The sequence below is a fragment of the Rattus rattus genome, chromosome 6 (genome assembly GCF_011064425.1).
Source record: "Rattus rattus isolate New Zealand chromosome 6, Rrattus_CSIRO_v1, whole genome shotgun sequence".
Lineage (NCBI taxonomy): Eukaryota > Metazoa > Chordata > Mammalia > Rodentia > Muridae > Rattus > Rattus rattus.
Genome location: NC_046159.1, coordinates 100,198,405 through 100,210,848, shown reverse-complemented (window position 1 = coordinate 100,210,848; position 12,444 = coordinate 100,198,405). Strand labels below are relative to the sequence as shown.

The 12,444-nt window shown below is 44.8% G+C and overlaps 1 protein-coding gene, 1 long non-coding RNA gene and 1 pseudogene across 2 annotated transcripts; 1 reads left to right on the top strand and 2 right to left on the bottom strand.

The window, feature by feature from the left end:
- Positions 1 to 1,272: 1,272 nt before the first annotated feature.
- Positions 1,273 to 1,586, bottom strand: LOC116903926 (annotated as a pseudogene).
- A 2,696-nt stretch (positions 1,587 to 4,282) lies between these two features.
- On the bottom strand, positions 4,283 to 5,525 carry LOC116903927. Its single transcript, XR_004388312.1, has 2 exons — positions 5,386 to 5,525; positions 4,283 to 4,751 (listed from the first exon to the last, which is right to left on the bottom strand). It is a non-coding gene; the product is annotated as an uncharacterized LOC116903927 (long non-coding RNA).
- Positions 5,526 to 5,546: 21 nt separating this feature from the next.
- Ndufb2 (NADH:ubiquinone oxidoreductase subunit B2) lies at positions 5,547 to 12,444 on the top strand. The gene is made up of 4 exons (XM_032906697.1): positions 5,547 to 5,694; positions 9,210 to 9,354; positions 11,087 to 11,185; positions 12,365 to 12,444. Exons 1-3 carry the CDS (start codon positions 5,597 to 5,599, stop codon positions 11,159 to 11,161), a joined length of 318 nt encoding a protein of 105 aa, XP_032762588.1. The 5' UTR covers positions 5,547 to 5,596; the 3' UTR covers positions 11,162 to 11,185; positions 12,365 to 12,444.

Sequence of the window (12,444 nt, the reverse complement as noted above, 5' to 3'; positions counted from 1 at the left end):
CTCCCTCCCTCCTTCCCTCCCTCCCTCCCTTTTTAAAATTACACATACTTGTGTAGGAGGAGGGGCTGTGAAGATCAGAGCCACAGGGATTTCTAGGGATTGGATGCCTTCAGTTCAGCCATCTTGCTGCCTGCCTTTCTTGTTTCTTAACTCTGCAGTCTTTGGTCAGGTCCTTTTTGCTGGTGGTTCCTACCTCTTCCATGTAATAATTAAAACCAACCCACACTATTGCCAGCTATGCTCTAGTAATGCGGTCTCCCTATCCCTATGGTCCCCATGCGGCTGCTCAACTCATGGTTTTCTTGCCTTGCTCAGTACAGCTCACATTTCCAGTCATCCACGCCCTGCCGCTAGCTGTCACAAATCCCTATAACCCAGTAAAATCAAAAGTCTAGAAGCTTGTAATTTATCAGTCAGATTTATATCAATTAATTCTCAACCCACAAAATGCCTACACAGTGAACTCAGAGCCAATATATATTGATACAAGCTGCCCACCTAGACTGGACAAATTGCCCTATATTATTCTATGCTCTTCTATACTATCCATAGCTACCTGTGGCTTTTTAAGCCCATGTGATTGGGTTCGTCCTCTTATTCCTCCATCTTCTCTGTCCTTCTGTCCTCTCTGTCCCCTGTCCTCTGTCTCTGAAACTCTCAGCCCTGCCTTCCTTTCCTGCCCTCACCTGCGTATTGACAGCAATCTACACCTACCTTAGGTTAGAAAATGCCATGAAATCCTGCAGACCACAATTAATAAAAACTTTTTTGAAAATAATGTATGCAGTTGGGCAGTAGTGACACACACTTAATCCCAGTGCCTGAGAACCAAAGACTGGCAGATCTATGGGTTTGAGGCCAACTAGGTTTACAGAGTGAGTTCCAGGACAGCCTGGACCACATAGAGAAAACCCTGTCTTGAAAAACCAAAAAAAAAAAAAAAAAAAAAAAAAAAAATCTAGATTTTACAAAAAGTTGAAAGTCATTTTAAGTTTTATATGGGCACTTTCAATACTAAGAAAATTTTAAAGGTATAATTGGCAATTTGGGTAAATTTTATTGGGGTTCAAATTATCTTGACAATTTCTAACATTTGCTAATTTCTTTCTGAAGGTATTTTTCTTTCTTTTTTGCCACCAGGTATGTTTTATTTTCATCAATCATACAAATAATTTTCTATAATATCCTAGGGCAAGCTGGTGAAATTTGGCAGTCGGATTAGTGGAGGGGTCCCCTTCAGAGACCCACGGGCCGGTGGCATCGGCACGGAGTGCCCGGGTTCACAGTGGAGCTTGTGGCTTGCGTCCATCTTGCAGGTGGCTCTTCCTCCACATCACGAGAGGGTCTTGGAGATGAAGGGGTGGGGTGGGGGAATCTTCACAGGCTTTTAAGAGATTTCACTCTTTTCCTATTCAATGGTCTCTTTGGTAGGCAGGGTGTTCTCCTGTGTCTCGGTTTTCTTCAGCTTGGCCTTATCGAAGCTGGCGATTTCCCCATGTCCGTCTTGTCTGCCATTTTCTTACAACTTGTAGATCCTCATTCCGAGCTCATGCTCCTAATGCTCCCACTCGAGTTGCTACAGCAAGAGACCCGGAAGGTATTTTTCAATGTTAAAACAGTGAGGCTGGTGGTATAGCTCCACAGTGGAGGCTTGGTCTACCAGGTCTGTGGCTCCAGGGTCAACCCCAGCACCACCTACCCCATCAGTGGCTGTTGTAGAGCCAACAGCTTCCTCTCTTCGTTGGTGGGGAGGCGACGTAGCAAGCCTTTGGGAAATAATCATTTCTGTTTTCTCATACATCCACTTTGGGTGACTTACTAAGAAAGATGAGTGAGGGCTGGGGAGACAGTCCAGTGGTTAAGAGCTCTAACTGTTCTTCCTGAGGTCCTGAATTCAATTCCCAGCACCCACATGGTGGCTCACAACCATCTATAATGGGATCTGATGCCCTCTTCTGTCATGTAGGCACACATGCGGACAGCACTCATATTCAAGAGTTAATGAACTCCAGCCTACCTGTAATACTTTAATACTAGGAAAGGAGAGAGTAACAAAGGAATAGGAATTTCCTGAGAACAAGCTCTGAGCTTGATAATATCTTAAGTGACTTGTGCAGATGAAAGGCTTTGGTGTTCAGAGAAGAAAGATTTCTTGTCCTAATTCACAAGGTTAGTTGCCCCAGCTGGGGTTTGACTAGATGCCTCCCACTTTCTAAGGTCTTTTCACTGTGTGTGAAGTGTACATGTGGATGTTGAGATCAGAGGACAATGTCAGGTGTTGGTTGTCTCCTTCCGTCAAGGATTCTGAGGAAGACCCAACCCTATAAAACAACTTTTATTCTTTTGTTGTAATTGTTGTCTGGGAAGCTTACAGCCTCTGTCTGCTAATGTAAGCCTAGTCCTGGAAGCTTCTAGCCTCTGTACTATCTAATCTGGGCCTAGAATGTTTTCAGCCTCTTAGACTTGTTGCTGAGTAAGCTCACCCTCTCTACCCTTTTCTGAACCCTGGCTGGCTGGTTCAACTCAGCTGTTCTGGCTCAAACTCCTCTCCCAGCTGATTTATTCCACCCGGCTTTTCTCTCTGCCTCTGAATTGCTCTGCTTTGCTTCAAGCTAACTCAAGCAATCGTTTTGAATCTTCTGATTCCTTCTCATGTTCGTTCTGAGTTTACCGGTATCTAGCTTGTTCTCTCTTCAACCTGTCTCTGTAAAACTCTCCCAGTAAAATTGCCTTTTCCCTCTGAGCTGCTCTGCTCTTCTTCTCTTCCCCCCTCCTGTATTCCTGTACTGTACTCTCTTCTTCCTGTGTGATCTCTCCTTTAAGTAGCTTCCCTTTCCCCTATCTTCTCGTGAGAGTTGGGCAGATTCTATTCTGTCAAGTCTTTCTGTGATTCATCACTTTGTCTGTCACTCAATTAGACATCACTTTCAAACATGGGTGCTTCCTTCTACAAGCTAACTGTACCTTCATTGTTTGGTATTAAAGGTAAGTATTAAGGGTGCGTTTGTATTCCAGCCAGAGGGGTTAAATGTGTGTCCTAAGGACTGATCCACACAACTAGAAATAGGTTCAAATATCCCATAACAACCCAGGTTATCAGGTATGCATGGCTAACATGTTTACACACTGAGCATCTCATGGGCCCTCTATGACCTTTTAGAAATATAAACTGTGTGTGTTCCGTAGTATTGCCTAGAACTAGACAGCTATGTAGTTTGAGAGGTGAGCTTTCCAGAAAGAACTGAAAAGTGCCCTTTCCATTCATGAGCTGTTTCTCTTAGTGGGTTGTATGAGTTGTTAAAAGGAGTGGTGCACAGTAGCCCAGAGAAAACCATGCCTTTGACTATAAACTGCAAAGTCAACTTCCATCCATAGAATTCTACAGGTTCAGGGTTCAGCCGAAGGCTTGTATTTAGCAGATACAGTTTGCCAGTCAAAGTCAGCATTTGGGAGCCAAAAGTTGGTGGGATGGACTGAAGCTTAGAAAATGGAGGGGCTATTATCTTTAAAACTGCAGCTTTGGGGAGCTAAAAGCTAAAGAGAAACTATTTCTATTTAGTAAAGTCAGTGAAGTAGCTTAGCAGGCTCAGTGAGTGAAGGTGTGGGCTGCCACGCCTGCCGACCTGAGTTCAGTCTCTGGGACCTACATGACAAAGGAGAGCCTACGTCTGCAGATTTCTCCTGACCACGTGTATACAGTGGCACTTGAGGATCCACAGACATAACAGCCACACACAGACACACATAGACACACACACACATACAGACACACACGCACAGACACACACACATACAGACACACACACACACACAAATAATAATAATGCAAGCCTGATCGCAGATGGCAGGAGAATAAACTGATTGTGCTCTGACTTCCTCATGCATGCCTTGGTACATGTGAGCCCACACATAACACTCAAAACCCGGAGTTTTGTTTGGGTTTAACTCCTAGGGCAGGTTTCCTGTAACATACAAGGGCAAAGAGGTCCATATGTAGGCACAGAAGGCAACTTGTTAGTCATATTTGATGTTCCCAAGTCACTAAGTTCAGGTCTGGCCTTGATGAGTACTTGACTCTTGAAACTGAAACACCATAGTGATTTTCTAGTGTGTGGAAGGCTAATGTTATAACCTAAAAGTGCATGTTCTGCAAACAACCCCAAACCATAAGGTACCAGGGACGATCTTGTTGGATCAGTATTCTTGGTATCACAAAGATCCCTACTAGAATATAGCGAAAGTAATCCTACAAGGTAGTGTCTTTTTTTTTTTTTTTTTTTATAAAAATGTGTGCCATAAGCCAACTGACCTTGCAAGCACACTAGGGCAGGAAGTTCAGTTGTTATTCTAACATAGGTGATGACTGTGTCTCGTCCTATAGGAGAGAGCTCCACCTCAGAATCTGCCATGGTTAGATAGCTCCCTATAGATGCAAAGGAAGGAGGGAAGGGGTCAGAGGCTCTTGTCATCAGAATGAAAGGCCTTTGTATAAACAAGTTTTCCAGGTGATTAAAATACTTGAATAGAAACTTTACAAGGTGGAGATTTTTAGAGTATTGGCCCTTTGTATGTTAGCCACTTTTTATAGAAAAAAAACCTGTTTCTCACAATCTCTTGAGGTTGTTAGCACAAGTCGTAGGTTTGGAGTCTATCCAGATTTGGACAGAGGCAATATTGACAGAGAAAAGCAGGCTGAGGAAGGACGGTTATTTTGTTGGTAGCCAGTGGAGCCTTTGTTTCTTGAAGGAAATCTGAAGTGAAAGAAAAAAAATTAAAGTTATTCGGAAAGATGACAGTAGGCTATTCTGTAGATCTAGTAACTAAGAACAGAAATGCAGGTTTTGTTTTATGGAGATGAGCTTGAACATTCATGTTCCCTACCCACTCAAGGGAGGAGACTGAGTGCATCTGTGCGTCTACGTGATCCATTTGTGCTGTAGCTCCCACTGCAAGTACGGCTGAGGTCAGGTCTCAGATTTCTTGGTGGTTGTTAGCCTTAACCGGACTGCCCTCACGTCCTTGTTTTTCTGCTTGCTTATTACAATAACAAGAGAAAAAAAAACAAAAAAAGCAAACCTAAGAACCCCGAATGGTCTAAGGATTAAGGCGTTAGAAACCTTTACTCATATTCCTGGCCGCCTTATTCCAAGGACGCAGGGTTAGGTTCCTCAGGTGACTCTGACGCCAGCGGGCCCCGTTCTGAGATTTAACACTTGGCTGCCGGTGAGTCATCAGGTTTCGGAACAGTGCTGGAACAACGATGTTATAAACTAAACATGGCATGGTTCAGAAAGGACTTAGCCTTTAACAAGGGCCCACAGTGGCAAGAACACGCACGAAAGCACCGTTCATAAGAGCCGAAGCAATAAGGTCAGCTAAGAGCACCTTGCCACGCTGCGTCACGAGACAGCCAGAGCTCCTCCCAAAGGACGATCTATCTGCCCGTTAACCCGGAGCCTCTAAGGTCCGCCAAATGGTCTGAGCTTGTCCGCTGAGGCCTACCATCAGCCCGGATAGAGACGCGCGACGCAGTGACGTCACGTTCCGGGACTCGGGGAAGTGACGCATCAGGGGTGGGGACTGCTCTCCCGCTAGGATGTCTGCGCTGGCCCGTCTGGTACCTTTCGGTCGCGTTGGAGGCCGCCTGCTTCGGGGCTGCCGCGCGCGGGCAGCTGGAGACGGTGGAGTCCGTCAGTGAGTGTCGGGTGGGGACCAGGGCTCGGCCGGCTCGAACAGGCAGCGCTGCCATCCCGACGCTGTCACCTTGAAGCAGTCGCCCGAGCGAGTGCTTGACACTTTGCTGCCGCCTGAGGCATGTTGGGTCTTGTAGTCGGCCTGGACGGAGACTGTGGCTTTTTGGTCGGATTGGTGGGGTAGAGGTGATTGGATGGCACAGGGTTAGGGGAGAGAGGCGTTAACTAGGACTTGAGTGCTAAGAATCCAGCCGTGCACAATCTCCGGGCCTGAACCTTCCAAGTCGCTGGCTAGTGTAGGTCCGGAGCGCAAGGAGACCAGTGGAGATGGGCTCTGAGACCAGAGTGGGCCAGGCAGGGAATGCCTTGGAGGACTGAGGATTTTTCCATCAGTCCTGGGCTGCCACGGGAGACCTTAAGGTAGTAAGGTATTAAGTTTGTTATTTTCACCATTAGGTACATTTTTACTATTAAAATTTGGCACTTTTTTTTGAGCCTCACTTTGTAGCCTCTACTGGTCTGGAATTCGTTAGTGATCCTTCTGTCTCTGCCTTGGAGTGCTGCGATTAAAGGAGTGGCTTACTCATTTTGCCTTCTGTATCAGATTTGTAAGACTCATAGCTTTATTTGTTGCAATGATATTTCTCTCTCTGTCTCTATGTGTCCCACACCCCCACCCCATAGCTTTATTTGTTGCATTGATATTTCTCTCTCTGTCTCTATGTGTCCCACACCCCCACCCCATACTATCTCTCTCTCTTGACTGAGCTCGCATACCCCGGCAGGTTTTGTCTATCGAGAATTCCTTTAAGATCCTCATACTCTTACCTTCTTGAGAATGCCTCCAGCTCAGTCTCACTCTAAATCCTTCGCTTGGATTTCCCTTACCTCCAACCGGGGAAGGGCTCCGCTATTCGGCTAAGTCCCCAGCCCTTGGTTTGGATTTTTGGGCCACAAAAGGTCCAACCCAGGTATAGTTTAGGTGCAAACCTACTTGAAGTTTGGGCTCTGGTAACGAATTCCAGCTCTCTTCCCGTTGGTTTACTATTTTTTGCCCTTTTATTATAGGGCTACAGCTTGATTCAGAAGTCTAATGATGAGACCACTTGTTGTGGGTCTCCTAGTTACCTGAGTGGAATTCCTGTGAATGCCAGCTCCAGTACTTGCTTCCCAGCCATTTGTGCTCCGTTATTGATGCTTGAAAGAGAACCTTTATTTATTTCATTTGGCATCATGTTTATTTTAATTGGAAGTTTCCTCAGGGTATCTAGATTGCCACAGTGCATTTAGTCTAGTTTGTAGCATGACAAACAAGTATTTGTTGAAATTTTTGTCTTCCTTCCTCCCTCCCACCACTGCCTTTTTTTCTTTTTTTTTTTTTTGGAGACAGGATTTCTCTGTGCAGCCCTGGCTGTCCTGGAACTCACTTTGTAGACCAGGCTGTCCTCAGACTCAGAGCTCTGCCCACCTCTGCCTGCAGAGTGCTGAGATTAAAGCCTGGCTGCACAGATAGCTCTTGAGTAATAGCTGTTAAATACAGTTGGCATGGGAATTCCAGAAGCCGTTCTGCTATCTTCTTTAAGTGGTGAAGCAAGGACTCCCGACAGTGGCTGAAAGTAATAGCTGAGCATGATGTGGGGAGGCCTTGCCAGAGGATCAGGAGATTGAGGCCAGCCTGGGCTACACAAGAAGATCCTGTCTGTAAGAGAGTAGAGCAAGTGATTACACTCCTTTAATGTCAGCATTCAAGAGACAGAGGCAGAGGATGATGAATTCCTGGCCAACCTGGGCTAAATAGTGAGTTCAAGGACAGCCCGGGCCACACTTTGAGGATAACTAAGATCTCATTCGGAGCCTTCCAATTGAATGTGCTAAAGGCTGGGTAAATATTTACACAAGAATATAGAGCTTTATCACCAAGATGGCTTTAGGCCGATTGGAATTTCGAGGAAGGTTTTGTTTTTTTGTTTTTTTTTTTTTTGTGTGTCTCCGGGGACCAAACCCCTGTTAGGCAACTACTGTATCATTGTGCTACACAACAAGCACAAGAGTTAGGTCTTTGCTTAATAAAGTGAAAAAGAAAACCAAAATTATTGATGTTATTTGCTTGTAGGCAACATTCTTGGGCTTTGTCATCAAAATGCTTGTGTTCACATTTGTAAAACAGTCACAGCATCTGTCTCATAAAGTCATAAAGTTAAGACAACAGATAACAGTCACAAAGTCCAGTGTGGTACTTGCACATGTGAATACGAGTCCCTGCCTGCAGTCTTTCAGAATGGGAGAGAATAATAAAAACAGCCCCAGCTCGTCAGAGTCGTCAGGGCTGAAGAGTTGGTTCAATGGGTAAGAACAGGAGCAGCAGAACTTGAGTTTGGATGCTGGCACCCGGAGGGAAAGCCAGGAGTTGCCCTCTGTACATATAACCCCAGTGCTGCAGGAACCGAGTCAAGAGGATTCCTGGGCCCAGCCCCAGGCTCAGTGGGAGATCCCATGTCAAGGGGATGTGGTGGAGAGTGATTGAGCAAGGCTCTCCCTCTTCTGCTAGGACAAAAAGATGGGCAGAGGTTGGGGAAGAACCATAGGAACATTGCTATTTACAAATTCTACAGTAACCTATAGGACATTTTAGTGCGTTTTTGCTATGCTGGGCTGAAATTGTTGAACATGTATAGGCATTTTTATATCTGGTTCTTCACATCAGCATATGATTTTACTGCTGAATAGGTCACATGCCTTAAGTATATATGGTTTAATTAGAGTTAACTTATACGCTCACAGTCCAGTAGAATAAGTAAGGCCCTGACGGACTGTGTTCCACAGCTTGCCAAGAAATGCCTGAAGGACAGCTGGGATCTTCGCTTACTGTTGCAGCTTCTTTGCCTTTTTCCAGAGGTATTGGAGTTTTAAAGATTTTCTAAAGGTCACCTTCCTGTCTGATGGTCTTTTTAGATGTTTAAAGAGTTCCTGGGATAAGGTCTCCTGCAGCCCAGGCTGACCTTGTGCTGCTGCTGCTGATCTGTCCCCAGCCTTTCCCCTCCTAGTGCTGAGTACAGGTCTGTGCTCCAGTGCTTGCTTCTGGATAAAGCTTGCACTAGGGCACATATGTATGTCATCTCTGAAGTACACTGAGAAAGTACACAGAACAAAAATAATTTTGATTTTCTTTTTTGGGGAGGGTAAGTTAATTACCGACTACTTCAGGTTCTCAGTCGTTCATACAAAACTTCTGGGGTAGCACCCCATAACCATCACCAATTTTTCTGGTACAAAATGGTGACTCTTCATGAAATGAAACCATACACTGGCCTCTTGTCTATTCAGCTCCTTTTCCTGCTCCCCAAATTTAAAGCAAGCTAAGTGAAAAGCCATTATACAGAGGGAGCAGGAGCCTGCCAGTCTGTATTTTTGTGATGAGATGTGCTAGCTTCAGTTTTAAGGATGCTACAGAGAGTTGAGATGAGTTCTCTGAAAATGGAGTAAAAAAGCGATTTTTTGTATTGCTCTGTCTTCTAGTGTTGGCAATGGTGAACACATTCAGCCCCGGTACAGGGAGTTTCCCCAGCTTACCCAGTCCCAGGTGATCCATGGTGAGGTCTTAAGCTCACTCATGTGGTTCTGGATTCTTTGGCGATTTTGGCATGACTCGGATGCTGTGCTGGTAAGTACAGGAGAATGGTTCTAGTCCTGATTTGACAGCAGGAGAGGGGAGATTCATGGATAGCTTAGCTTGTGTTTGGAGATTTTTTTTCTGTCCAGGTATATCCCTTTACCACCATATTGTCATATAACCTAGTGAAACTTGTCACTTTTGGATCTGTTTATATGACAATGTACATTTTGGGGATCTGTGATTTGTGGTGTCCATTAGGTAGCCACATGAGGAAGGGTGGTTAAAAAGAATTCTAGGGGGCTGGAGAGATGGCTCAGTGGTTAAGAGCACTGACTGCTCTTCTAGAGGTCCTGAGTTCAAATCCCAGCAACCACATGGTGGCTCACAACATCTGTAATGGGATCTGATGTCCTCTTCTGGTGTGTCTGAAGACAGCTCAGTTTATTCACATACATAAAATAAAAACATCTTTAAAAAATTAAAAAATAATAGTTCTAGGATTGGTGAGTTACACATCTTCATTTGTGGTCAGATTTCACTTCAATGGTTTTGGGTAGTGTGTAGCCCAGGCTGCGCTCACTTTCCATATAGGTGGGACTGGCCCTTAACTCCCAATCCTCCCTCCCGTCCCTGCCTCCTAAGCACTAGGCAGCCTAGCATTCAAATGCTTGGCATCCTCTAGTCTGTCTAGAGGCCCAGAGCAACTAGATTTGGTTGACCTCAATAGAAGATAATTTGTCTTGAGAAAAGGAGTTATTGGTGATTCTGTTATTCTAGTGCTTGTCACATTTTTAGACTCTTGTTTTCTAGGAAGTTTCATCCCTAAGACTTTGAAACCTTGAGGTTGGTGGTTGAGCATGTTTAACAAGAATGAGTCCCTGGGGTCCAATCCAGCACTGAAAAAGACAAGAAAGATGGACGTTGAAACTTACGAATCTAGGACACTTTGAATTTTAGTAAATTTAGATTTGTTTTCAGGATAGATCGGGAAAAAAAATCCAATAGCTTCTTCAGTAACAAAACTCTCTTTAGCTGGCAATATGGCAGTTTGGGCTTGACAACCTGAGTTCCATCTGTGGGACCCATGTAAAGGAAAAAGAACAAAGTCCCACAAATTGATGGTCTTCTGACTCTCCAAGGTGTGCCGTGGCATGTGGCATGCATAAGGCCACATGCATGACAAGGAAATGTAAACAAAGACAGTACACAAGGTTTTATAGGTTCAGAACTGTTAGGCTGCGCTGCTCTGTCCTCTTAGCACATCTCTGTGCCCTTGCTTCTCGGGAAGGAGCTTTGGCTGCACATTTCCCTGATGTCGGAGGAGACATCAGCGTTTCACTGTAGATCAGTCATAGTAGGCAGTAGATGGTACTGCAGCAGAGAGGGCTCCAGGTCAGGATAAGGCTGCATCCACTTGAGGCTCCCAAAGCCCAGAGCAGGAGTGAAGGGCTTTTGTGAACATTTCTGTTTTGCCATGACAGTAATATTGCTGAGATGAGTATATATGAAATCTGTGGCCTCCACTTCTTATTCTCCATCATAAACATACGTATTGGCTTAGGCTGCTACCTCTAAAAGAATCCGAGCCCCTGGGTGATGTCATTGAAGTGGGTTGAGCTGGTAACCGGTTAAGGGAGGATGCCGCATGTTGTGTGTGGCAGGTGTTAGCTGCAGTAATTACATTGTTCATTCTTCTTTCAACTTTTATCTTGAAACTTCATTAGCTGCATTTGTGAGTACAGACCCTTGACTTTGTTTTCTTTTGATCCGTTGTCACCAGGGTCACTTTTCATATCCAGATCCATCGAAGTGGACAGATGAAGAACTAGGGGTCCCTCCTGACGACGAGGACTGAAAGTGTAAACTCCTCTCTGTACGAGTAGGTTTACCCTAAAGTTCTTGTTTTTTTTTTAAAGATACACACATTTTTATATGCATTGATGTTTTCCCTGCATGTTTGTCTATATGAGGGTACCAGAACCGGAGTATACACAGTTGCCACGTGGTTGCTGGGAATTGAAACCAGGTTTTCTGGAGGAGCAACGAGTGCTCTTAACTGTAACTAATGAGCCATTTCTCCAGCCTCTAAAGGCTTTAAATTCTGACTTGTTTTGCACTTTTTTTTTTCTTTTTTTAAAGATTTATTTATTTATTTTATGTACAGCATTCTGCCTGCATATGTGACTGTAGGCCAGAAGAGGGCACCTGATGTCATTACAGATGGTTGTGAGCCACCATGTGGTTGCCGGGAATTGAACTCAGGACCTCTGGAAGAGCAGTCAGTGCTCTTAATCACTGAGCCATCTCTCCTGCCCTGTTTGGCCTTAGACAAGTATATCCCAACAGCATGAAGCACAGCCACCATGTCCGTGTAGCCATTTTCACATTGGCTAGCCTATGCCCCTTTAGTCCTTCTTTTTATCATATATTAGAAACAAAGAAGTATTTTTAATATTGGGTTATAATTTTGGAATACTACACTCAATTCTGCACAAGTAGATCCCTGGGTTCAGTTGCCAGCACAAAATAAAGTGTAACTAAACAGAAAGGACCTTGTTGGTCCTTTCTTGAAACACTCGGGATGTGGAGGCAGGCGGAGCAGACAACAGTACTGCAGCCTGAGCTTAGAAGACTCTGCCAGGAGCAGCTGGGTGGCGGAGCAGCCACTGGGAGGCAGAGGCAGGCAGATTCTCTGAGGTACAGGCTAGCCTGGTCTACAGGGTGAGTTCCAGGACAGCCAGGGCTACACAAAGAAACCCTGTCTCAGAAACCAAAACAACTAAACACCAACAACAGAACAGTTCTCCTCTGGCTTCTGGAATACAGTGGTGAGTTAGAGTTGGTGGCATGTGGCTGCGAAAGGACGCCTGTTCTCACTGTTCACACGGGACGATGGGGTCCTTACTAATTTGCTGGCCTAGAAACAGTGACTTTGCTTCTCTCTCTGAAAGGCTACTCAGAGCTCAAAGATAAAAGCTTAACTGGGTAAACAAAATTATGCATTTGGATTAGTACAGGCAATAGTTCTTAAAACTTAACTACTTTTCTTTTTCTACAGGAGCAAGGTGAGACAATTCAAGAAATTACAGCCCTCATTAAAGGTGTAAATTAAAGTGGCTTGCCAAAATGAGGAACCGA

Coding starts and splice junctions, on each gene's coding strand:
- Ndufb2 (XM_032906697.1), top strand. CDS start 5,597: ATGTCTGCGCTGGCCCGTCTGGTACCTTTCGGTCGCGTTGGAGGCCGC. Junction 5,695..9,209: donor GGAGACGGTGGAGTCCGTCA/GTGAGTGTCGGG, acceptor TCTGTCTTCTAG/TGTTGGCAATGGTGAACACA. Junction 9,355..11,086: donor ATGACTCGGATGCTGTGCTG/GTAAGTACAGGA, acceptor CGTTGTCACCAG/GGTCACTTTTCATATCCAGA.